This window comes from Lagopus muta, chromosome 1, assembly GCF_023343835.1.
Source record: "Lagopus muta isolate bLagMut1 chromosome 1, bLagMut1 primary, whole genome shotgun sequence".
NCBI lineage: Eukaryota > Metazoa > Chordata > Aves > Galliformes > Phasianidae > Lagopus > Lagopus muta.
The window spans coordinates 142,942,984-142,969,382 of NC_064433.1; the positions used below are offsets into that span (position 1 = coordinate 142,942,984).

Here is a 26,399-nt window from a genome sequence, read left to right on the forward strand (position 1 = left end):
ATTGCTCTCTACAACTACCTGAAAGGAGGTTGTGATGAGGTGCGAGTCACCCTCTTCTCCTGTGTAACTAATATTTGGACTAGAGGGAATGGCCTCAAGTTGTGCCAGGGGAGATTCAGGTTGGGCATTAGGAAAAATGCCTACTCCAAAAGAGCGGTCAGATGCTGGAATGGGCTGCCCAGGGAGGTGGTGGAGTCACCGACCCTGGAGGTGTTCAAGAAACATTTACATGTTGTACTGAGGGACATGGTTTAGTGGGAAATATTGGTGATAGGTGGATGGTTGGACTGGATGATCTTGGAGATCAACCTTGGTGATTCCATGATTCTATGATTCTAAGACCAGAAGCCCTCAGATAAGGTCTAAAGCCTAAGACAACCTACTAAACACCTAAGTCTGGTCCTGCAGCAAAGGTCAGCACTCAGCTAGACACACATTTTCCTTGGCCTTTCTTATATTGTTACTGAAGGTATTGAAAACTTTCTTGTTGTCCTCCAGGCCCCTCATCAATTTTGTTTCCATTCAGGCTCTGATTTTCCTCATTCTGCCCTTACATGCTCAAGCAATACTTCTATTTTCTTCCAAGGTAGCCCACGCCTGCTTCTGTTCCCTGCATACAATCTTTCTGCTTTTTAGCTAAATCAAGAGTGTCCATTTCAGCCAGCTGGCCTCCTGCCATGCTGCCTGTTCTCCTGTGCTTAAGTTGATTTTCTTGCACTTTAAGGTGATTGCCATTGAAGTCTGACCAGCTCTTATGAGTTTCCTTGTCCATCAGAGGCAACACAACATGATATCTGTCCTGCCTACTAGCTCACTGAACAAGCTGAAATCTCGTTTCCTTGCTGCCCTCACTTCCCTCAGGATCTTAAGTTCCAGCTTCACACAGCTCCTGTGGACAGAACTGTCACTGATTAACAGTTCATTATCACTCAAGAGTTCACAAAATATCTCCTTGAGTTATCTTGTTCAGTACTTGCATCAAAAATTGTTTCCCTTGCGCTCCAGAAATCTGTATAGCTTGTGTTCTATTATGCGACCTTCTCAGGGGGTGATGGCATGGTTAAAGTCCTCCATGAAAACCAGAAAGAATTTCAGAGACTTCTTTCAGCTGTTTAAAGACATTTTTGTCTACAGTCTCCTTCCCTGACCAGGCAACATGATTATGCTCCACTATTCTTACTTTGTCTACAACACTCCACTATCCTGATCTATGACCCTGATCAATTAGCTTCCAGTGAGTCTGTTACACATGCCACTATGTACAAGACCATTATTTCATAGAATCATAGAATCACAGAATGGTCTGGGTTGAAAAGGACCACAATGATCATCCCCCAGTTTCAACCCCCTGCTGTGTGCAGGATCACCAACCAGCAGACCAGGCTGCCCAGAGCCACATCCAGCCTGGCCTTGAATGCCTCCAGGGATGGGGCATCCACAGCCTCCTTGGGCAACCTGTTTCAGTGTGTCACCACCCTCTGTGTGAAAAACTTCCTCCTAATATCTAACCTAAACCTTACCTGTCTCAGTTCAAAATCATTCCCCCTTGTCCTATCACTATCCATCATTTCCTCTTTCCTTTTCTAGGCATTTTTAAATAAAAAGGCAATGGTTTCTGTTCTTTGTCTCCTCTCAGAATCTGCTAGGCAAGTTTTCACAGAATCACAGAATCACAGAATCACAAGGTTGGAAACGACCTGCAAGATCATCTAGTCCAACCACCCTCCCATTCCTATCAGTGCCACAATCAATTTTGATCTCATCTACTCAGGAGCCTTAGAACAGAAGGCATTTTTCTGATAGCCTTGACATTGGAGAGGCAACAATCTGCCAGAAAAGGAGAGAGGCATTTATGAGCATGCACAAAAGCAGACTTTTACACACTTACAGCCACATTAGTATTGTAGCTAGGAATCACATTTTCAGATGCAGCCATCCACATTTAACGTGAGGCAACTAAAATTTTATTGCTCAGAAGGCACAGTAGCTGCAATGCTAGGGGCATCAATACCTGAGACTGGGAAGTTGTATAATGAAACAAGAACAAAGTCCCTTGCTTATTCAAACTACGGATTCTAGCTAGGTAAATAAGAAAAGGAGGCAGAACAAGTTACAATCATGGTATCATGATAATCACAGACAACCAAACAAGGAGAAGATGGTCTGTATGGTCTGTGTGGGTTGGATATAGGAGGAGGACATCTCAGCACAATCAATCTGATGACCTTTGATGACAAAATGAGTAGCTACATGAACAGAGAGCAGCAGGTGTAATACACTGTGACTTTAGAAGGCGTGGCATTGTCATCTGGAAGCACAGGAAATATGGGCAGAAAGAAGGAACTATTAAATGGGCTGAAAACTGTCTTGACAGCTGAGTTTGAAGGATAGTTATCCATGGCTTATGCCTAGTTGGCAGCTGGTAAAAAGACTCCATGCTTTGGCACTGGGGCCAATTTTATTGAACATCTTCTGCATCAGCACCAGTGATGACACTGAATGAACACTCAGTAAATTTTCCAATGATGGCAAACCAGAGGGATGTGACTGGTAGAGCTTCAATCCAGGGGCACCGTGAGAAAGTGAAGGACTGGGAAAAATGGAACTCAAGAAAGCTTGGCAGGAAGAAGAGAGAACTTGTGCAGTTATGAATAGGATAATCTCATGCACCTACCTGGCCAGGGGTGAAAGGCTGTAGAGACTGGCTACTGAAAAGATCATGGGACTTTAGTGAGTGGCAACCCGAATGAGGGCCAGGAAGGGAACAGTGCACTCATACTGCAAACATGACAAATTGAATACTGGACTACATTGTGAGGAGGATGACCAGAAAACTAAGGAGGTTACTGTTACTGTGTTGTTCAGCACCAGTGAGGTGAAATGTGAAGTAGAATATCCAGCTTAAGCAATCCACTTCAAGAGAGGTGTTGAAAAACTGGGCAGGGCTCAGTGGAGGGCATCCAAGATGTGAGAAAGCTTTTGACACTGTCGCACATAATGTCAAAGGAAATAGGATACTATGGAAAGCTGCCTTTGGAAACCAGCAACCAGCAGTTCCGTGGAGCAGCTGGCCCAGTGGGAGAATGGGCACGGTTTCAATATTTTTAGTAGCAACATGAAAAGTGCAAGAGTGATTAGATTTACAGCATCTTTAGGGATTTAGAATTTGGAGGACCATGCAAACATGTTCTAAACTTTGTCAAAAGTGAAAAAAAAAGAACAATGTCACGTATGAGGTGGAGACAGAGGCAGAAACATAGCTGAAAATGCTAATTATGGTCAAGTTCATAGGTGCCACCGGTGCAGGATTATTACACACACACACATACAAAAAAAAAAAAAAAAAAAAAAAAAAAAAAAAAAAAAAAAAGCTTATTCTGGAAATATATTAGCAGAAGCATCATACAGTATAAAATAGGAGCCAACTACACATTTTTATGTTACATTTGTAAGAATTCAGTTGAAATAAACAGTTTTGGGAACCAGAAATGAAAAAGACAGCTCCAGTACTCTCAATCTGTTCGGGAGATGTTCCATCCCTTGGACCATTTTTGTGGACCTCCTCTGAACACACTCCAACACATGTATGTCTCTCCCATATATGTGGACGCAGTACTCCAGGTGCGGCCTCACCAGCAGAGTAGAGGGGCAGGATCAGATCCTTCGTCCTGCTGGCCAGGCTGCTTTTGTTGCAGCCCAGTGGTTGGCTTTGTGAGCTGCAAGGGTGCATTGCTGGCTTATGTCCAGCTTTCCATTCATCAGTATTGACATATCAGAAAATCTACAACAGACATTAGAAGAACCATAGCCATCTCTGGGCCACACCACCAACAGCAGGTTACAGAAATACCCACTGGAGTGGTTTGAATCATAGAATTATAGAATTATAGAATGGCCTGGGTTGAAAAGGACCACAGTGATCATCTAGTTTCAACCCCCTGCCATGGGCAGTCACCAACCACTAGATCAGGCTGCCCAGAGCCACATCCAGCCTGGCCTTGAGTGCCTCCAAGGATGGGGCATCCACAGCCTCCTTGGGCAACCTGTTCCAGCATGTCACCACCCTCTATCACCATCCACCTTCATAAACAGCCATTCCCCTTCCTGTTTATATGCTCCCTTCAAGTACTGGAAGGCCACAGTGAGGTCTCCCCGGAGCCTTCTCTACTCCAAGCTAAACAAGCCCAATTCCCTCAACCTTTCCTCACAGGACAGGTGCTCCAGCCCTCTGATCATCTTAGTGGCCCTCTTCTGGACCCGCTCCAAGAGCTCCACATCCTCCCTATACTGGGTTCCCCAGGCCTGGGCGCAGTACTGCAGATGGGGCCTCACAAGAGCTGAGTAGAGGGGGGACAACCACTTCCCTCTCCTTCCTGGCCACCCCTTTTTTAATGCAGCCCAGAACACAGTTGCCCTTCCAGGCTGCAAGCGCACACTGCTGGCTCATGTCCAGCTGCTTGTCCACCAGGACCCCCAAGTCCTTCTCTGCAGGGCTGCTCTGTATAAATATCTGGGATTGCCCCAGACCAAGGGGCACAAGACACCACACGTGACCAGCCTCCACCCAGACATAGAACCATTGATCACAACCCTTTGGCTGAGATCAGTCAACCAGTTCTTAATCCATCAAATAGTCCATTTTTCAACCCATACCTCCCCAGTTTAGAGAGAAGGATATGGCGAGAGATCATGTCAAAGGCTCTGACACGGTTAAGCTTCATCCTACTTCAGATCAGGGGACTGAAGTGGATGATGACAGCTGCTCCATCTCAACACTCCTGTTAGCCCAGAATGCCCTCCAACAAACAATTCCAAATGGAGGTCTTGGGCTCCCCTGCTGCATATATTTACCAGTAGAAGAAAAAAAGACACATTTCAATAAATCCTCTGCTTCTCTCAAGGAATTAGGCTCGATACCCACAGATTTACTACAGGTGCTTTTTTTTTTTTTTTTTTTACCCCAATCAGTATGGAAGGAGGTTGCTTGCCAAGGCCATATGGCATGGAAAGGTGACCCTTGTGGGACTGCTTTCTCTTGGCAGCACAGGGAGAACTCACAGCTCCAACAGTGACAGGAAGAGAGATCTCTGAGAGACTTCTTTGACCCACCGAGTTGCTTACGGCAAAGCATCGTCACTCTTCTTACAGGAAACATCACCCCTGGGAGGATGTGAGCCCTGCAGTGCTCTCATTTTGACAACAATTATGCTGGTATGAAGGCGTGGACATAGGAAGAGGTGACGTTTGTTGACTGGGGATGGAGATGGCTGTCACAGGCTAAAAGCCAGTTGTTCTTTCTGCTCGTTTCTGTCAAGTCAAATCAATTGCCGTTCAGAGGTTGCTCAGTATGTGAATTCCCACCAGCTAGAAAATCAAGCATGTGTGTGAAGGCAGTGGGAAAATGCAGAGTTTGTTTTGAATGCAACAAACCAAGGATCAACCTGTAAAGCCATACGTTGGGTTTGTAAAGACACAGTTCAACCTTTGATCACAAAATCCAGTCTAACGGTGACTTTACTTGAACCAAGAGATTTGGATGTTAGAAGGTAAAGCCAGAAGAAATTGTTGCAGTTCATCTCTCATTAGTAATTAATGAAATTTTATATTTGACAAGACAGAAGAAATTTGTGAGACAAGATGGCAGCCAAAAGGTAATGTTACTGTAGAACAGGATCAGCAACACTGAATATTTTGCAAAGTCCAGAAAATTGTTCTGTGTACATCAAGTGGATTCCCCAGTACGTTACACTACAAAATACTTCTACTATTTCAGTACTGCAGTTGTGAACAAGGAGTCAGATTCTAAACATGAAACTTTTAAAATAATGAAAAGTAGATGCATTCTTTGTAATTTTAAGTAATGAAAAGTTTACGGTGATACAGGAATGTGGCTTTTACCACTGCTGTCAGCCTACTCAGTTAATAAATACCTAAAAAAACGTAGTGCAAGACAGCAAGTTCAGTGACTCACTCATCTCCTGTACAGCCACTACTTACAGTAGTTGTTCCATAGCTGCCCTTCAAGGTAACGAGAACTTCTTTAGTGTCTCTGTGGAACAGCTTTATGGTCCTGTTTAATAAAGGGATGAGTGTTTCTTCTGCATTACTGTCAGCTCTTGTCTCTCATACCATCTTTCTGGAATGCAAAGATCTCAGACTTCAGGATAGCATCATGCCTTCATGGCTATGAGCACAGGATAGCCATGCCTTGTGTATAAATCAACACGTGGGCTAACATATGAGCTATCAATTGTAGAGCCTTTTCTTCCTCTGTGTACCTCTTTTGTATTTGATAAAGAAAACGGTCACTCCCAGATTTCATTTCTCATGCATATTTCTCTCCATTTTTTTCCTTACTGCAGTATTTATGCCATTTATCTTGTCCTATATTCACTTTCCTTTTTTTCCCACTTTTGGGAAAAGCATCTAATATCCCTGTAGCATTAGTTTTTCTTTGTTAATGTCAAAAAATGTTAATCCGTGAAGACGTGCTTCCTAGATAATGTTAATTCAGCTGCCAGTTTTATAATAGGATTATGCTTTCCAGGATTTAAAAATCCCACTTGTTAGCTACAAAACAGACTTCTACTAACAGCTATAAAATCTAATTTAATCCCTATTGGCATTAACTTAAATAGCTGAGGTATAATTTCTGTCTAGCTACACTTAACACCCTGCTATTGCCATAAATATATAAAATTCCCTTTGAAGTTATGAAAGAAACTGTTCAGTAGGATAAACAGGGTCTCATGAGTCCAATCATTTGCTATCTCCAAGGCATAACAAATGTTGTTTACATATTGTAAGGATTTTGTGGACAGTTTATTTAAATAGATTCACCCGTGTTTACATGCATTAATCTGCCCTTTTTCTCAAGAAAATGTTCGCTAAATTATTGTCTGTATTTATTCGATTTAAAAATGGTTGGTTAATGAGTGGAAGATAGGGCCTGTGTGGAGTCAAAGTTTAAAATATAGCCAAATAACCTCACTAAGCAGGAAGAGAATATCAATTTGTTCAGTGTAACCCCTTATAATGCACAGTTTAATCACAGAACCTTAGAAGATGAAGCTATCTCAAGTTTGGCATTGGAACAGCTATTCTGAGGCAACATTATAAGATACCATAACAAATAAGGAGGAAAGAATGAGGTAGCAATGTTTTACAATGATGCTAAAATGAACAGCCATCATCTTTACAACCATTTGCTCCCAAATCAAGGAACAATACAAGGATTTATGACCTTCTGGAGCTCAGTGATCAGAAATGAAGAAAAATATTTGCAGTTCTTTTCCCCTAGCCTTGAAGAGATAATAACTAGCAAGTTTATTGTTCTGGAGAGGGTAGTCCTAATGCACTGCAGTGAAAGAAAGACAGCAGAAAGTACCATTACAATGATATAAAGCAGATACTAGGAGGCTATGCAGCCATTTAGAAGTTGAAACAGAAATCTCAGAGCAACCAAGCTCCTTTAAAGATAGAAATTGCAGTCAAATGCAGAGAGCAGTACGATTTTATTAATCCTTTCAGAAATTATGCAAAGTGCTAATCAGACTCCACAGGCAGCTTATCACTTTGTTTATTGATAAACAAGGAGATCATAATCTCCCCTGTGACATTTGTAGCCAAAAGGAAAAGGTGGACAACCTCAGCTGATTAACCTACAACAGCAAAATCTGTAGTATGCTGGGTTTGTACATGTATTTGTATTTGCCTTTGGGGAAAAAAAAATACAGTAGACTTCAGCCAACACACTTAGGTGTGCTAACAAACACACAGGCAGCGTACATACATAAAAAGCAGTGATAAAACAGTAGTTTTCAAATGCTGCTAGACATTTTGACTTAGCTGGAAGGATGAAAAAAAAGGATAATTTCTGATTCTTTGCAAAGAATTCCTTGGTTGAATGCCCAGAATGTGGGCATGGCTGTGGGCAATGCAGAGACACATCAAGAGCTTTCTTGCCCCTGGAGCCTGGTGCAGAACCAGCAGTGATGTGCAGGTTTAGATGTGAGTAAACTGTATTTGTGCTTCTCTAACTTTCTGTTCCCAATTAATTATGGCTTTTAAGACAGGGACAAGAAAAATCACCAGGATTGCATATCATTTTTTTCCTATTCTGGTCTGTTAGCACAAAATGAATTCATGGCTCTGGATACTCTCCAGTTTCAGTAAGCCAGAAGTTTGGTTCTGTAGTTATATTAGTTAGCAGCTTGTTCCACAGAAGTGTATTTTTCAGCTGTATAAAGCACTCTTCAACATAAAGCCTATTCACAATTCAAAGAAGGAAGTAATTCAGAGAATATGTAAAAAACAGAGCTTTAAGCAAATGTAATCCATGTGTTGTCTTCTGCTGAACAGAGATAAATTACTCCACTCTAAGTTGAAGGGATGTCATGGCATCTGCCTAGCTTTTGGTGGAAATAAATGGCTGGATTTAAGATGGCTCTTTGCTTACTTTGGGAGCAGACTGTCCTGCACTACACACATGCATACCAGCACAGCAACCCTTGTCTTGACAGTTGGCTTTCATTTCACAGAACATTCATGGAATCATCAACAGCTCAAAGAAAGGGGTTAACTTTTGAAACTTGCTGAGAAAATGAGATAATCAAAAGTACTCAGGGATATCAGGCAAGCTTAGGAGCTGGTAAGATCTTCAATTTTATATGTAGGGTATACCAGAAGGAAGCTCCAACTCCTGTTGGGATTTATCCTGAATTACACATTTAGACACAAATGTCCTAATTCACTGAGAAATGTTCTTGGAATAAGATCTGCTGAATCTGCCTATGAAGATGGAGCATAGCAGGGATTGTAGACTCTTAACAATTAAGACACACAATGGGATGAAATGAAGCTCAGGTACGTTATCTGCAGAGATACTAGGGGGTTTCTTTTTCACCAACGAGAGATAGAATTGTTGTCTCTGGCCTCGAGAAGAATAACTAATGAAACCAAAGGTCCAGAGGTTAAATCTCATAATTACAGCAAATACCTGCCCGTGTTCCTAAACTTAGCCAAGACCAGAGACATTGCTACCTTCATCTGCAACTTCCATATGTACAACTACATTGTTCCACCATCTGACATCAAAAATTCCTTTTTCTTATCTAGTATCTCACCACACTTGTTTTGTTTCCTAATAATACCACTAATTCCCAGGTAAACAGATAATGTTTAAGTAGTTTGGTAGAACATAGCACAGGTTTTGCCAACAATTCACAGCCACTCAAGCCAATTTCCACCCAAGATAAAGGCAAGCTCAACATCACTGTGGCAGACAAATGTCTCTTCTGAATGTTTCTAAGGTTCCCTCCACTCCTCCTTATCCCGTGACTTATGCAATGGGAAAAGTACAATCGATTTCTGCCTTCTCTTACCTCCCCTAAATCAGAGCAAAGGTACATTGGCTCGAACTATAGAGATATGTAGCAGAAAAAATTACCAGAGAGCAAGTTCTATAGTCTCTGTATCCTACCACCTTCTGTTTCATGCCATTGTTGTGAGTCTGTGAGATTCCCAATGCTTGGCTTGCCTCTGTTTTCAAAATGCGGTCTTTACAACATGGAAGGATAAGCAGAGTGGACTGCTTGGTAAAAGAATCATGAAGTCTTAGGTTCAAGACCAGATTTGGAGATCACTGCAAGTGAAATTTGGACAGACGTATATCTCTGTTCATAACCAAAGGAGACGTGGAACAAGTGTTTCTGAGTGCCGAGAGCACTGCTGACGGGTCTGGGCAGTAACTTTACATTTTGCTCTCTTCTGCTATCATCGCAGCCCTGGCAACATAACCTCATGCACATACCTGTATACACATTCTGTATAGACAGAAGTCAACCCAAATTTGATCCAATGGATTTCCAAGTTACATGTGAATAGGCAGCTTTTTGCATTGGTTTGATTTGGTATAGCACACCCAAAACTCACTGGTGCCCTTCAGAGTGCTAGATGCTCCTTGACTGCACAGCCAAGTACTTCTTCTTATGAGAACACAGGAAATATTGCAAAACAATCCAGACAATGCTACAGAAATACGTAGCAGTAATGAGTTCTAGCCCTGCAATTAGCCTTCAGTACCCACATGTGTTGCTGTGTCTGAAGACAGCAGACTACTCATGAGGACTTAAATGAATTCCACACCTAAACAAACATTGTGTTTTAAAGCATTTTCTCAGGTCTGCTAAAATACCCCTGCCTGAAGTTACTGTTTATACTGAACCAAGACATTTTCACTAAGTTTCTAGACACCATTCTGTCAGTAGTAATTGTTATATCAGAATACATCTAAGTCAAACTTAATTGGATACAACTGAATCAGCGGAAAAGAAATAACTGGCATTTCAAAGGCTTTGCTTGAAGAGACACAAGCATTATTGAGATCATTAAGAAGAAAATTGCTGAATATTGTGACCATAGTTATGAATCTTCAAATCTTTCTGTAAGGAAGATGATTGGCTTGTAGGATAAAACAATAGGAACAAGAACTTTTATTGTCACAGCTACCAGTAAGGAGTGGCAGTTCTTCGAGTACCATGGTGGGATTAATAAGAAAGTGAAAATACTTTACAACTTTCATAAAAATGTATATTCATCAGAACTCTTCAAGGATCAAAAAGGCCTTGCAGAGATTCACTGTACAGTTCAGCTTCCCTACAATATACCAGAGAGACTTTTGGACTCCCCAGTTCCTACAGAAGAAATTTCCCATGCTACTGAGACTTTTAATAATGGCAAGCCACCAGGGAGAGCAGCATTCCCATTTTAATTTTGTGCATCTTTTGAAGGGAAGTCACCCTACTATGCGCCTGTGTACATTTAATCATTCTCTACACACTTTATCAGCAAGCCTTCTCCCCGTAGGAGGAATACAATTAGGTACAGTACTAATTTATTATAAATAAAGCAAAGACCTGGTAAGATAACCTAGTTATCAATGTTTCATGCTACTGTGCCTATGAAGTACTAGCTAACATTCTCACTATGAGTCTAGAGAAATACCTGCAGCATTGATAAATCCCAACCATCTTGGCTTTAATAATTATATACGTATACATATATATATATATATATATAAAATCATCATAGCATAATACAGGAAAACTGTTGGTTTTAATTGAAGTAGCTAGAAATTTATGGAAGCCAACTGCAGCTTTTTTCCACTGATACGGTAAATGATCAACAAGGAAATGCATTTCAATAAGGAAAGCCTTGGATTTTTTTGTATGCTGTGCTGGCCCATTTTATGTATTCATCTCCACCCCAAAACTCAGCTGAAGTGTTACTTTGTATGCAAGAGACTCTTCGCATCTGTGATAAGGAATAAAAAGGTCAGAACGCCTCATATTAGGAGAAAAATGCTAGGATAGGATGCTCTCTCTCCAGTGTGCTACTTGTTCTGACCCCAGGATCAGATCACTACAACGATGGAGGAGGCATTCTCATGGGGAGAAATCTCCATAAAATCAGCATGTATGCGGATGATCTGCTCTTAACTGTAATGAAACCCAGAGACATCCCTTACGTATGCGTTATTCATAATGGAACAGTTTGAAAAGTGGTCAGGCTTTAATCCTATTTTTAAAAACAGATGATTCAAAAGAATTAATTGATTTTTTTTTTCTTCCATGGCATAGCACAGTGATGATTTTTTAAGTGGCTGCTATAAGATATTAAGTGGGAGCAAATTTATGCTCTGACCCTAAGAGGCCATGCTGCGGATAAGCCAAAATAGGTCCTTCCCTACCCATCTTCCCAGCCAAACTGAACTTCCCCTCACTGCTGAGGAGCACAGGGAGAGCAGGAAGGCTCAGGGCTTGTTGTTTGTCTGCTGAAGGCAGAGATGAGAGGAAAGATGGAGTACAGCTTCCTCTTCCCCAGCTTCTACTGCTCAGGCGCTGGAGGAGCAGGCAGCTTCCTCCTACAAGACACAAAGTGATAGAATCCTGTCTCACAGCAAAAGAACTTAAACTCTCATCAGTCTGACATCATTTTAGAGTCCAGCCCTGAATATTAATAACTTTTATTGGATGAAGATGATCTCTTCAGTTCCAGAGGAAAAACAGCAACACTGCTCAATTTCAAATGAAATGTTTCATGTTGGGGGATCCCACGGAAGTTTCCTAAACATATATTTAATCCAAGAGATTGCTTTTTTACCTGTACTGTAAAAAACATGAGAAATGTGAAGCTTTGTATGTCAAATTTGTTTTAGGACAAAGAGTGATAAATATCTGTACATTGCTGGCAGGATTTAATTCCCTAGTATGAAAGGGCAATTAGGTCTAACACCACTACTGGGGTTAACATTCTGGCAAATCTGAACAAAAACTAACATTGAGGGAAAGCTATTTATTAAGTGATGAGACCAGAGGCTACTGAGCCATGACCAAAGGCTAGAGCAAGAGAAGACTTTGGGAAGCAGAAGACACAGGCAAAAGTCCAGAGGAACCTGGAAAGGGACTCATGCTAGAGGATGAGGAAGAACTAAGCAGAGGAAGTTACAAAGAAAATGCTATAACCAAGGGAGGCTGCTTTCCTGCCAGCTGTTCCCTGATCACTGAACTGCTCATGAAGCTACTGTCTCAAAATGAGCAAAGACTTGCATATGGCTTTACTTTGCAGACAATCAAGCTGTAATTACCTGCCCTCAACAGTGGTATTGGGTGCGAAGAAATAAAGATGCTCCTCCAAGAAACCTGAACTCTGCAGCCAATTAGTTTTTCTTTCTTCCAACACCTTTTTACCTGGTGAGGCAGAATATGCTCTCAACTGAATACACAGCTGAATACAGGCAATTATTGGGGTTCTGGGGTGTTTCAGAAACGTATTTGCAGAGACCCTGACATCAAGACTGCTGCTTAAGCAGGATAGAGAGAGGCACTGTCTTGTTAAGGAAAAAAAAAAAAGACAAACAGGTTGGATACTACAGAAATATTGCAGTTTGACATACAGATGAACTTTAAAGGTTCCTGACAACTCAAATGATTCTATGACTCTATGACTCCACTTCTATGACTTCAGACTTCAACATTTCTCATTTGGAAATGACTTTTCATTTTAAAACAAATGGAACTGCTGGTATTCCAGATCGTTGATCTATCTGAATCTAGCTTAATCTGAATGTGTACCACACAGAGTCTTGTAAAACAGACTTGGTGAGGTGTTGTTCAAATTTGCTGCTTGGATATGATTAAAGCAAGGACCCTGTGTAAGCAGGTGAAATTGGCCCAAAGCACTGTGAACCTTCAGCCAGGTTCTTACTTCCCTAAGCCCTAACATTTAATAGTAGCTTCAAGAAAATTCACAGGTGGAATTTTTATTGTTACAAAACATGGCAGTAAACAGCAAAAATCATCAGCACTATTTATTTTAAGAATAATGAATCAAAAGGACAAACTCAGTGTTGCTGAGTATTTTTTTCTCAGTTTTAGACGACCCATTTGCAACGGGCCACTGAATACAGTACTTCAGTGCATATTCTTGACATATCTTTCACACAAAGTCTCCAAACACCTCAGAAACATTAATATATTAAGCAGCAAGAGCAGTAATAATTTCAGCTTCGCATTCACAGAACCTAATAGTCAAAGTCTTCCTGAGTACCTGTGGCAGATCTAAAAATGAAGTTCGATCTTCCAATCACTTTGAGTTATGCTTTGCTACTAGGTCGTGCATCACACAGACTAATTCATAGGTTGGAAGAGACTTCAGTAGAACATCTCCATCCTCCTGATCAAAGTAGGGCCTCACCAAGGTCCCCTCTGCTCTCTCCTCACCAGGATAGATAAATTCCTCTCCCTCAGCCTCGCCCCTTGTGCCATGGCCATCTTGGTGGCCTCTCACAGGCTCCCTCCTATTTCTCAGTGCCTCTTTTGTCCTGGGGCCTCCTGCTGGGCACAATCTGCTCACCTCACCATCCCAATTGAGGGTGAGGAACCCTTTCCCTGCACCAGCTGCCTGCATCCCTGGCAGCATGGCTCTGAGGCAGTAGGCCACCTTTGCCACAGGATGCGCTGCTGGAACCCCTTCAGCTGCAATTAAAACAGCTACTGCTAGGGCCTCTTTGAAGAGCTGCACCAAGGCAGTTGTGCCCATAGCCTGTCCTTGAGATCACAGGGTCTAGTGGTTGGCAACCCCATCCATGGCAGAGGGGTTGAAACAAGATGTTCTTGAAGGCCAACTTCCAACCTAAGCAATTCTATGATTCTGAGTTTACTTTTATTTTGGCTGGACTTCATTATGTCTCTGCCAACTAATTCCTCTGAAGGCCAAGCCCCATAAGAACAGCTGCCCCTTCCGGCTTATCAACTGCACCCCAATTTGCTATGATCATGAATCTGCTGAAAGTGCACTCCATCCCATCAACCAGGCTGTTGATGAAGATTTTCATGGTATTTGCCCCACAAGGGGCAACTGCAAAACATACACAGCACGCACCACTCACGTCCAGGCAAACTGCCACCAACCCTACACTCTGTCCACATGGCCCATTTCTTCTCAGGCTTACTGAGGATACTGTGTAAGGCCATGCCAAAGTCTTCACAAAGTCAAGGTAGACCTCTATTCATCTCTCGTACTAAAACACGATCATTTATTTAGAGATTTGTTGGGCATGATTTGGTCCTGATCTGGCTATGAAATAATTTCAGTGAGGACCAGCACCACAGCTTTCACAACCACTAGTGAGAGCTTGATGGGCCTGTGGTTCCTCATTCTTACCCTTTCTGGAGATGGCTGTAAGCATTTTCTTTTCTCCAGGCATCAGGAACCACCCCAGCCATCATGACCTTTCACTGACGACTGACAGCAGCTTCAGGATGACACTAGCCAGCTCCCTCAGCAGCCTCCAGTGTGCCCTGCCTGGTCCCACAAACCAGCTTAAACAGACCCTGACTTCATCCTCCTCTACTGTGGCTATGTCCTGCTGCCACAAATTTCGCTTCTAAGAAATGCCCCAGAAGGATTGAGAGCAGACTGACAGTAAAGCCTGAGGCTTCATGGAGCAGTGAGTCCACACTTCACCTGCTCTTTCTTCTCCTTTTTGCTACTGATGAACTCCTGGTAGCCATTCTTGCTGACCTGCTCAAGCTTCATCGGTTTAGATTCCAGCCAAGCTTTGACCTTCTACCTTCTGTCCCTGTGTGCCCAGACAGCAGTTCTGTGTTGCTCTCTGGTAGCTTGCCCCTACTTTTACCTCCTATCTGCTTCTTGTTTGCATTTAAGCTCAGTCAGGGGCTTGTCTGTCACCTCCAGTCTGTATTACATAATTTTCTCCTAATTTCTTTGAAATCTTACAGCCAGTGGCACAGCTCCCCTTCACTTCAACAAAGGTAGAATTTTATCACCCTTTAGAAATTACTACTATCAAATTTGTCACCTTGATCATAAAATTTCGTTTTGCTGTCATCCTGTATTAGAAATTGATGCCTCTGCTATAAATGGTTTGTTTCACATAATTAAGCTGCACCTAAAAATGCTAGTTTAACACACAATTGTGTCTTGTGTCATTTTACAGTACCGGCCTTCCAAACATGAACTAAACAACACTAATTCACTGTGACAGCAGATATAATTTTAGCCTTTTACACAGAATTTTAGCAACTGGAAAATGTTTTCCATCTGCCTTCATCAGCACACATGAACATTCAGCAGCACTATTTTCACTTTTCAGAGCTAGAATTATTATGTGAAAACTCTGTAATATTTTTCTTTTCAACATACTTGTAAAGAAGACCTGGAAGTTAAAGGGAACACCACCAAATTGAGTCCTTCTGGAAAGCATTAACTCCCAAGAAACTGAAAAGAATAAAATTTCATCCACATTTTTGAAATTACCTGGAAAAATTTTCAAGCCTATTTTCATAACTGTCTGGACAACAAATTAATACCTAAACCCTAAGTAGTGCTTGCCTTTGTTTGAGGTACTGTAAAATGAACAGTAAGACTTACAAATACGAAGATGATGCTTTGGCACATTTATATTCCAGTTCCAAAATACCTTTCATTGTGAAAGATTCAAACCAGTTTCTGGTATGCATTACTTGAGATGTGAAACATTTTAATGGTTCATTTGAGATACTTTAAAAAGATTGCTAGCAAGGATAGATGAAAACACGTTTGGATCATTCTCTCTCACAAAATCAAATATCATCAAAACCTTAGCACTGGTACTTCACACGTCTACATTTATTTCTCACTCTGCCTGCTTTCTTGCAGCTCCTTGGATCTAAAATGCCCTTCAGTCCCTGGTGGACTTGGGTTCTGACTTATTCAGAAATAACCCACCAACATTTCCTCTGAAAATCTCAGTGAGTAAATCTTTCTAAATACACCAAGGCTCAAGCCTGAAACCAAACTCTTGCTCGCAATCCGAAGCTTTTGTTTTAACAACAAAATTCCCGCTTGATGACTGTGAGCCAATTCTTCCTTCCCTGCTTCTCTTCTAACAGTCTATTTCCTCTTTTTCTACAAGAAATATGTAGCAAAAATAACGGCACCTCCCACTTTCCTGCAGTGAGTGCTTATGCCCAGCCCTGCATTCCTTCAAAACTCGCTTCCCACTTAGGGGCCATCTCTTGCAGTTCTGGGTAAGCACGTTTTCCAACACCTCCATAAAACCTACCACTATCACTGTACTTTGTATATCTTAAGATCTACCTTTGTCTGATTGCCACTTGCCCTTAGGCAAAGGCAATATTTGCCCACACGTCCAAGTTAGCGCTGATTGTATTGCACAGATAATTTTTAATTACCTTTCTGTTCAGAGCCACGCCATCTTCACAGTCCAACACCGCACAATCGACATTTAGTGATGGGATTTTTTGTATCTTCTTTTCATCATCCGCAGGTACATACAGCACAGCTCTCCTGGGAATGTACTTGTGAGATGATGCAAAGCGATAGCTCAGCTTGGGGACGCCAGCTGGCAGAGAAGAACTCAGCCTGTAAAGGAGAAAGTTGAAATTAGGCTCTTAAAAGAGTACTTGACGATATCCTAAAAATGAAACCTTCCTATCTAGATAGTGGCCTTTTGAATTTATTTCTCAGGAAGAGATAAGGTAGGGAAATATTGGTATTATAGCTAAGGTAGGGAGATATCAGTATTAAAGGTAATTATGGTATAAAACCCCCAAAACACCATGTTCAACAGAAGTCGCAAACTATAACACCCAGACCTGAAGAAATGTCAGGGCTGAGGTTATCCACGTGGCCTTAATTGCACTGCCTGTTTTGTGCCCCATGACAAGTACAGAAAGGTTTTTATTTTACTTTTCCCCTCTGCCATGGGATTCTTCCACAGACTGTGATGGGAGCAAGTCAGGGCTGCTTTAAGACAGGGGCTGCTCCCTGCCACGTGTGCTGCAGGAGCTGGATGGCATGCTGTGAATGAAGAAGGAAGGCTGGTTAAACAAACACCATTTTGCAAGGTTGATTTTGCAACTTCAGTATTATTTCAACAAACGTATTTTCATGCGGATTTTAAATAAGCAAAATGGATGGAGAGGGAAGAGAGAAAAACCAGGAATGCTGGCAGAGCTAACAAGCCCACCAGCATCATCAGCAGGCCAGTTGGCCACAGAATCTCTTCATGCTTATAAAGGCTTCGTGCCCCACACTTCAGCACAGGTATGAGCCTGCAGTGCCACAGGGCTTCATCTGAGTAGGTGTTGAGTTTGTGGTGGTCTCCACTCCATGCTGATCATTCCTGGTGAGGCTGTGGCCTACCCATCCCAAATCTGGGGTTGTGTGTTCTGGGCTGCTGAAAGAGGCTGGCCTCAAGCACAGTAGGGAGCTTGCCTTGCTCCATAATTACAGGCATAGAGAAATATTTTGCAGACAGCACCACTGCATTTCGTGGCCTTTCAAAAAAAGCCCTTGCTCTACCCTAGCCCTGCTTCTACCTATTTCAAGCTGTACCCCTCAGACATTTTCTGCTACATCAAAACTGAGGACAAAATAACACAACTCATCTTCATAGCCGGTGCACAAGTCACTTATAAGTCACAAAATAATCCCACCATAATCCAACACCGTTACGCATTATCATGTATATTATTCAGCACTTTGAATAATGCAAAGCTTTTCTAGCACCACACTGAATATGTCATTATCACATCACATCAGAGACCCATGCATTTTCCTATGTCCCTCTTAATAACATTTCCCAGGTTGCTACATCTGAGTAACACACAGCTACATGCACACAAGGCTTTTTTCCAAAGTGACTAACCCTCTCAAACATCTGGAAATGAGTTCAGTCAATCTACATCAGAGCCATGTGATGCCTTGCTGACAGACCACTTTCTAAACTAACCCTACCAATGCATTCTCCCTCCCCCTAGACTTGGCATCCTGAAAGACAGATCTTGAATTAAAAACACAAAGAAAACTTTAATTACATTTCATCTCAGCAAACTAATCAGAAAAGGACAATTACTCCATTAGCTCCTCTGCCAGGTCTCTGCCTATCCTGGGTGGACTCACTTCTTGAGCCCACAAAAATCCCACACCAATCTCTTCCTTGTAATGTGTCTCACCCTAAGCAACGTGGTAGCTTTGCTGTTAAACAGAAATGCTTCACTGTTTGTTACAAACTGTGCCACTAGCCTCCTTAGTTAATCTTATCTCTAGCTGCAGCGGCTCCAAAACATGGATGCTGGAGATCTTGATAATCAACACCAGCTGAGTTTCTCCTGAGCACCTTCCTTGCTCCTCTCCCACAAACCATTCCTCATTCCCAGCCTTGTGTTGAAGAGGGGGTGGTGACACAACTTGAGGCAAATCAAGTGGCTGCTAGTTAAGTCTGCTTAATCTCATTTTCTTGCAGTAGTACACTTTGGAAGAGCGAGGAGGAAGTGCAATAGTGCAATAGCTGAGGGTCTTTTTTCAGTGTGACATACAGAGGTCAGTAAAGAATTCTGCAGTTCTTCACAAGACATGTACGAGAAGATAGAAGTGATTCATTTCTATTTTTTGTCTCTGATGGCTTCAACTCCGTAGTGCCCAAAGGCATTGCTTCCCACCAGCCTTCCAACCCACCCTACTCTGGTAGGAGTGGCTAAAACCATCATCTCAGAGCACACCAGGAGAAGACATATCTCCTATCACACAATGGCATGAGGAAACCCTCGCTGCCAGTAGAGCAGCCTTAGCTACATGTCCCCACTCACGTCTGTGAACACCCCTCTAGATGGGGCAGCAACGTGGCTCCCCTTCAAGAAGCAGCATATTTAATCCGCGAACCTATTGGGCTCAATGTTAGAAAATGTTGGGCTCTCCTCAGTTAATCAACTTGCAGCCCCAGGGGCTCAAAAAGCAAGCTTCTTAGGACACAAAATATTGGAAACATATATTGACAGTTTGTCAAATTAATAGTCTTATGAAACATGAAGTAGCTTTTTCAGGAGGTTTTCTGAAACTGGAGTGTATGGAAGGAACTGCCGTTGGCTGACCAACACAACACCTTCTCTTCCAAAACAAAGAGCTCTAGAAATGTGAGTGCAAGATAAAATCCTTTTTATCAAGGATACTGAGGTACGTTTTCAGACACTATTATTTTGCCAAATATTCTTAAAAAAACCCCATTCTCACTGCACATTTGTGTTGCATAGCCAAATTTTATGTTCTGCAATAGAACGAATTGCCCAGGAAGAACAACTCCACAACAAAATCCACTTGCCTATAGAACCTTGTAAGTCTGACAGTGGCATGCATACTAATAGTTTAGCTTTTCCAGCAACAAATGCTATCTTGATCATCATCTTCTGTGATTCTGATGGAGTGAGAACATCCCCAGTGTGGTTGCTTTTTTAAAGGGGAGATGCAATTTGTTATAACCCCATGCTATAAAGGGGAAGAAAATCTTACACGTCTGCTGACTACAAGTATTCTGATGATTCAAACTAAGCTTGATTGTGTTTAAATACTGACATAAGCCAGGTGAATATGCTAAGACAATGTTTCTTTCATTAAGCACTCTAAGTTAAAACAAGGACTAGGTTACTGGGTAATGCTCAGTGCATAGTTCTACCGCAGTATTCTTCCATCCATAGCATCCAGGAGTATGTTGAATGCTTGTGGGTCTTGGTGATCAAGGCACATTGCTTCTGCAAACAACATTCTACTAAAGTCTACGTCAAATATGTAGAAGTAGCCAGCAAATTAAACTTACTCTTGATCCTCTGAGAACAGTTTAACTGAACTGAGCAAATACACATCCTCAGGAAGGAGAAAACAAAAGCACTTGGATTACTAAGAGCTGCACTTTGCGATGGCAGCCATACAGCGGGACGGCAACCAGCGAAATTACTGACAAGCACAGCGATGCCCCTGAGGCACACTGCATCGTCATATTCCAGCACTGCTCGTGCTCACACATATATTGAATGGTACACACCTGTGCCTTCTCATTGGAGCCAACAAATTGCAGCACAGAAAGTAAAGCACTTCCGCAAGTTGTTCCCAAGATCAGCACTTCAGCCTGCATCTCTGCTCCGTGTTTATTGGCCAGACCCAATCATCCTAGAAGAGACTCTACAGCATCACATGCCCAACAGATGGGAAAATACCCATGGCTTGGTAGGCCAGATCTCCACTCTTACAGCACGGTGCAGGCAACAAGTTTCTAAAGATCATAAGTAGCGACCCTGAATGCAGCGCAGCTTACATAGCGAAGTCTCCTCCAGCTAATTGTTTGATGTGTGAAAAAACGCACCACCACACAAATTAAACGCGGCGGTTTGACTATGTCTGATTTGCAAGGGAGCAGCTCCCCAACACGCACAAACGATCCACAGAAGACAAAGGCGAGTTGCGCGAAATTACAAAGCGCCCCAATTTGCATGGTAATTCTTTCTAATTAAGAAAAGAAGCGAGAAGTTGTTTGTTATAAACATCAGCAGGCCTTGTGCAAATACGAGCAGCTCACAGCCAAGCCGAGCGTTCGTCAAATCAAAGCGACTTTCCCGAGAGTTTTATTGGTACAGCTGCAGCGCATGCATTTTATCACACATGCTAATAATCCCGGTTATGGCACTAACATTTTAATCATTTGTTCTGTGGGCTTGTTTCTCAAACAATTAGCACTAATGAATGGCCAAAATTCCTCGGATCATATATGTCTAATTGCAGTCAAGAGCAGTTATTGTCTGCACGTACATTTCAATTCACCTCTGGGGATAATGTTTGTTAATTGTATTTCTTTATACAGCAAGTGAAAAAAGGCTGTTCGCTCCAAAAGGGACTAAGTGTTCTCTTCTTTCCCTTTGTTCCCACAAGAAGCTAAAGTCACTTCAAGAGGCACTTAATCCCATCATCCATGGTTACAATTGCCTTACAGCATCAATCAAAAAGAATCTGAAGTAAAATGATGCAGCTATATTGTGTAATTAAAAGCAATTCAGGTAGTTATTGCTTGGGGCATTTTCCAGGTCCAAATACTTCAAATGGCACCGCGGGGATCCTAAATACTGTAGTGTTTTAAATTTGGTCAGCGACAATATCTCACTGAGAAAGGGGAGGAATATGCAAAAAAAAAAATCTCCTAGTGCGTATTGTAAAGCAGAAGAAAAGAGGAGGACCAGCGGACGTTTGAAGTGACAAAATCTACAAGTCTCCATATAAAAGGGAAATAAAAATATCAAGAAGAGAGAAAAGGGAGGAAAGAGAAAAGGGGAAAAAAAGGGGAAAAAAAAGAAAAGAAAAAGAAAAACAAAACAAAACAATGGAACAAATTTCCCGCGATTGTTGAGAAGTTAACACGGGGGGAAAAAAAAAGGGCACCGCTTTCTCGGGCGGAAAACAAGAGGCTCTTAGGGCAGCGCCGTGCGGGTACAGCGCGGGGCTCCGCCGGCAAAGTGCGGGATGCGGGCGCTGCGCTCTGCTGCTGGGGGCAGCGGGGAAAGGGAAGGCGTGGGATGTCTGCTGCCGAGCAAGGCACGGCTGCATCCAGACACCTCGCCTCACAACCGCCGCTAACGGTGATCCAATTATGCTAACATCAAAACTGCGGCTGATCAACACATCAAACGCCACGCTTTACGTTCTGATTTCTTCTTTTGTTCTGATCCCACTGAGACCGACGCACCGAAAGAAAAAAAAACAAAAAAGGAAGAAAATTAAGAAAGCCTTCAAACTCCAAACTCGGCTTTCTCCCGTGGTTTGGGACTTTCGAAAAGCAGCTCTGCTGAGAAGTCGAGGAATCCCGAAAGAGCCATTGCTTGCCGTTCGAGTCCCCAGTAAGGCTTGTGTGATCTCCCAGCAACCCAGCGCTACGATTAATGCTCGTGATGCTGATGGAGCCGTACAGGTGTAAGAAGGCAGGAGCCAAGGTGGGAGCGGGACCCCCTCTCTCGGCTCTTGGGAAGGCAAAAGAATTATCCCGAGAGCTCGTGCAGAGCCACGAGGGATCCTGCAATTTGGCTGAGGACCTGGGAATGACAAACTGCAGGCTCCAGAAGGGGCAGAATGGGGGCGGGCAGCATGGGAGCAGAGAAACTGGGTAACGGGGTGTCGGGGAGCTGGGACCCCATGGCAGTGCTGGCCAAGGTGGGCTGAGCACCGGAGCCTTGTACCCCAAACCCAGCGGGAAATGACCTGGGGATGGAGAGCTCCATTGGGAAAAGAAATGGTGGTGCGGAGAAATGCGGAGAAGAAAGCAGTTCAGTGTTCAGATGGAAACAGAGTACCACAGCAAAAGTTGCTGGCGAGTCACTTTAGGGAAAATGTGTGCTGCCAGCTGCTATTTGTAGTTTTATTCCTATCTCCAGTGAACCTATGTGAGTCGTGTCACTGAAAACCAGAGCCTGGCCGTGGCACGGATCAAGCACAAACCAATAAGTCACTGACAATGGCATGAAACCACAGACCCCTAAGCCATAAAATGATGAAAGGCTATCACAGGTTAAATAGTTAACCAAACTTTCTCCTCCCACCAGCACTAAATGTAAAAAAAAAATAAAATAAAAAATGACCTTTTATTTACCCCTGCGTGTTCTTTCAACCACATTTGACCCCGCTGTTTTGGTTCACTCGGAGCCCCACCATGCCCTGAATTGCTGTGACTGAAAGTGGGGTTTCTCTTCTCCGCTCAGAACGGTCAAATAAGGCTGGAAGCAGGAAGAGGACTGAGGGCTGCTCCCGTTACTGATGCCTTGAATTTTTCAGGCAGCAAAAATACTTCGTTTTTGAGGAAGACGACGGTGTGATGCTTCATGGGGTTAATAGGGGAATTTAAAAAAGATTTAAAGAACGGGTCATGGTGACAGGGCTGCCTGCCACTAACAGCGATGGGCTGCTCACACAGGAAAGCCTGTGTGCATACATGGCAACGTGTGTGTGCTTCCAAGCTTAACTGGTGTCCTGTCTGGGGGAGCTGTAACATACGTGACGTGGTGGACTGGCCGCTCACCTCATTCCATGTGGATACCTCTCTGCAACATGGCACACCAACAGGGCACTGCTGCATCGCTCGCGTTTTGAAGTTTCAATTTCTATAGGTCAATTTCAGGTGATCTCAATTATCTAATGAATGTTATCTGTTCTTTGCATTTTTAATCCACAACACTGCACAGAGATTTTTGGGAATTTTGTTTAGCCATACAACGTCCAGACGGAAGCTCTTGCACGACACATTTCTTACAGAATTGCAACGAAATGACAGCCCTTTTTAAATCACAAAAACGTCCCGCTATAAAGACAAAGATTGAGCAGTACATCATCAGAAGACTCAGAAAGGGCTGCATGTGAGATCAGCCATTAAAAGACATGTGTGGCAATGTAAAAGAGATTGCTTTGGGTATATGGCACTGATTTATGATTTGTTTTGGTTTATCGCTCTTGTGTACAAACCAAAGCGTGCTCAGGGCTGTGTGACACCAAGGGACAAACAGGGCTTCTGAAGCTGAGCATCCTCAAGTTTGGGAGGAGGATGGGGCACACAGTACCCACGAGCTGCTGGTGAGAACCCAGTACAATTTTTTGCCTTAGGAAGTGAATACAAAACAAGCACAGATCAGTGCTTTTGTAGAATCAGAGAAGTGGCCTCGGTGGAAAAGCAGGGTTTTGAGGAGATGCTCCCTGTGGGCAGTCACACCCAAACACCCCTATCTTGGCAGGGAACAATTCACATTCTTCTCCCTGCCTTGCCTGGGGACACTGCCCTTGCTGCTAACTGCTTCAAAACGCACCCAACCACAACCCTATGCAAACACACATACAAAAATGGGTAACAGCATTTGGACAGAGCTTTTTCCCTCTGTTTTTCATCCCTTTTCTTCACCACTCCCCTCTCTTCCTCACACAGGAACAGCCGCTGGCCTGCTGCCTGCATGTGTGCCAAGCGCTGTGGGGCCGACACCAAGATTGGGATTTGGAAATCGGTGCTAATTACTGTCATTACCATCCCAGGCCCAAACAGCCACAGCCAAGGACTGCTAACGAATTCCACGTAAAATAAGAAGCAAGCACTTGGTGAAATCAGCCCCGATGAAACACCGCGGTGCTGTTGGCCAGAGCAGCTGCCTGCATCAGAGCTGCGGGGTCAGAAATGCACCGATGCACAGCGAGAGATAGCAGCAAACTGGGCTGGCCCTAAAAACAGCTCCAATTCAAGTTGCAATTACAATAAAATTACACCTGGTAATATTTAAATGAAGCAGCTGGGCAAAGAAGAGTCGGTATCGATATACGAAGGAAGACATTTGCCCCACGCTTTGCCTCTTTCAGGATTTCGGATGTTTTATCACCAGTTCCATTCTCTCCAATTTGTGTTGCGGTGAGGCGATTTCACAAAATGAGGTCTCCTTCGTACTTCTGAGGACTTTTCATCAACTAGGCTGCATTTCATGTCGATTTACAATTTATGGCATACTACACTTGCCGTGCACCAACAGCTCAGCGGTTCCTGTGCACGCACTTAGAAGTGTATGCAAATTGCGCCACTAAATAAAGCGCAGACACTTTTACTACTCAGGAGAAACAAAACCATACCGCAATCTTCTCTGCACGTTGGGATTGCTCCTGTAAAGCTGCTCAAGCATGTGCTCTGCCCAGAGAAATCAAGAGGACTCGTCAAGCACTTACAATTGCCCGTGTGCTGCAGCGCCCGCAGGACTGAGGATTCATCTGGGGTGCTGAAACTCTTCTATATGTGTTTGTAGGCTATTCATAGGTCAACCTCCTGTTTTATGTTTTTGGGACACAGACGGGTGCAAAATCGAGACTTGGAGGCTTGCAGATGCAATCCAGCTGGCGAACATCTTTTTAACAACATAAAGGCAGTCGTTCTCAACTGGGAAATAAACTGCGTGTTATTTTCAGAATCTGATGAAAAGGAAAAATACGATCTATGTTTCATCGAGCATTTCAGATTGAAGCCTCATTTTGCATCAGTTCTGCTTTGTTTCTGTGCCAAACAGCTGAGCGGTGAGGAAAAATTCAGCCAGCAATTAGCGAATATGAAATTGCTGAAGAAACCAAAATACATAGTAATTACGTTAAGACAAATAATTACATCAAAGCTGATGTCATATGATAGGAGAAAGAACAAACACACGCTGCCGTTAGTTCCCCAGCAAATGTGGCCATAATAATTGAAAAACAATTACTTTCTGTGCTGGATTTCAGTGTGGAGCAAATTCTAAAATATTTCCTAAAGAGATGATAAAGAACGCTCCCAAATTGCTCAGAGTTCGGGGCAATGCTTACTTCAGAAATGTCTTCAGGCAGAAATTCCTTGCTGCAGTACAGCTCAGGATGGCACAAACAAGCAGCTGTGTTTATTTTTTAACTAGTCAGATTTATAAGAGCAATGAAATCCCTACATAAGCATTTTATATTGACCCGATATGGACTTACTGTTTTAACCAGCTTTTTAACTAACTCCACAAGTTAATAAAGGCAACTACATGAATCCTTATGGCCTATACATTAAGATAAGAAAAACATTCATTAAGCAATATCCAGACTGTTTTAATTACAGAAATATCACTCTTATTTGTAGTATAATGTTCGTTAAGTACAGTATAACGTTTTCTTAAAATGCCCCAGAGGTTGTTAAACTCTTGATTAGCTATAAAAAAAAAAAAATCACTTAACTTCAATCACAGGAGTTAACGTCTACTGCAATGAAATTCCAGTACTTTTAATCATACAAAAATGTCATATGTAAATCTTATTAACCATGAAAACATTATAAAAGATCAAATGAATTTTCTATGCCTCTATCTATATTTAATTTAAACAAAATGTGGGAACCTTTCTATGACAGTTCTGGTAGTAGCAATAATATGCCCAGCCCTACTACTTTAGGGCAGATCTCATTTTATTAATTTAAAAAGACAGCAGAGATGGCCCCCAAATTCTGACTTCTGCATTTCCATGCCTTAAACTATGTC

The 26,399-nt window shown here is 42.6% G+C and overlaps 1 protein-coding gene across 2 annotated transcripts in view; it reads right to left on the reverse strand.

The window, feature by feature from the left end:
* The window catches only part of CLYBL (citramalyl-CoA lyase), a 156,826-nt gene that overhangs the window by 58,845 nt on the left and 71,582 nt on the right, over positions 1-26,399 (reverse strand). For both annotated transcript variants that reach the window (XM_048933230.1, XM_048933229.1), the window contains exon 2: positions 16,758-16,947. In XM_048933230.1, the coding sequence (XP_048789187.1) occupies positions 16,758-16,947 (190 nt within the window). The remainder of the gene's footprint in view (positions 1-16,757; positions 16,948-26,399) is intronic.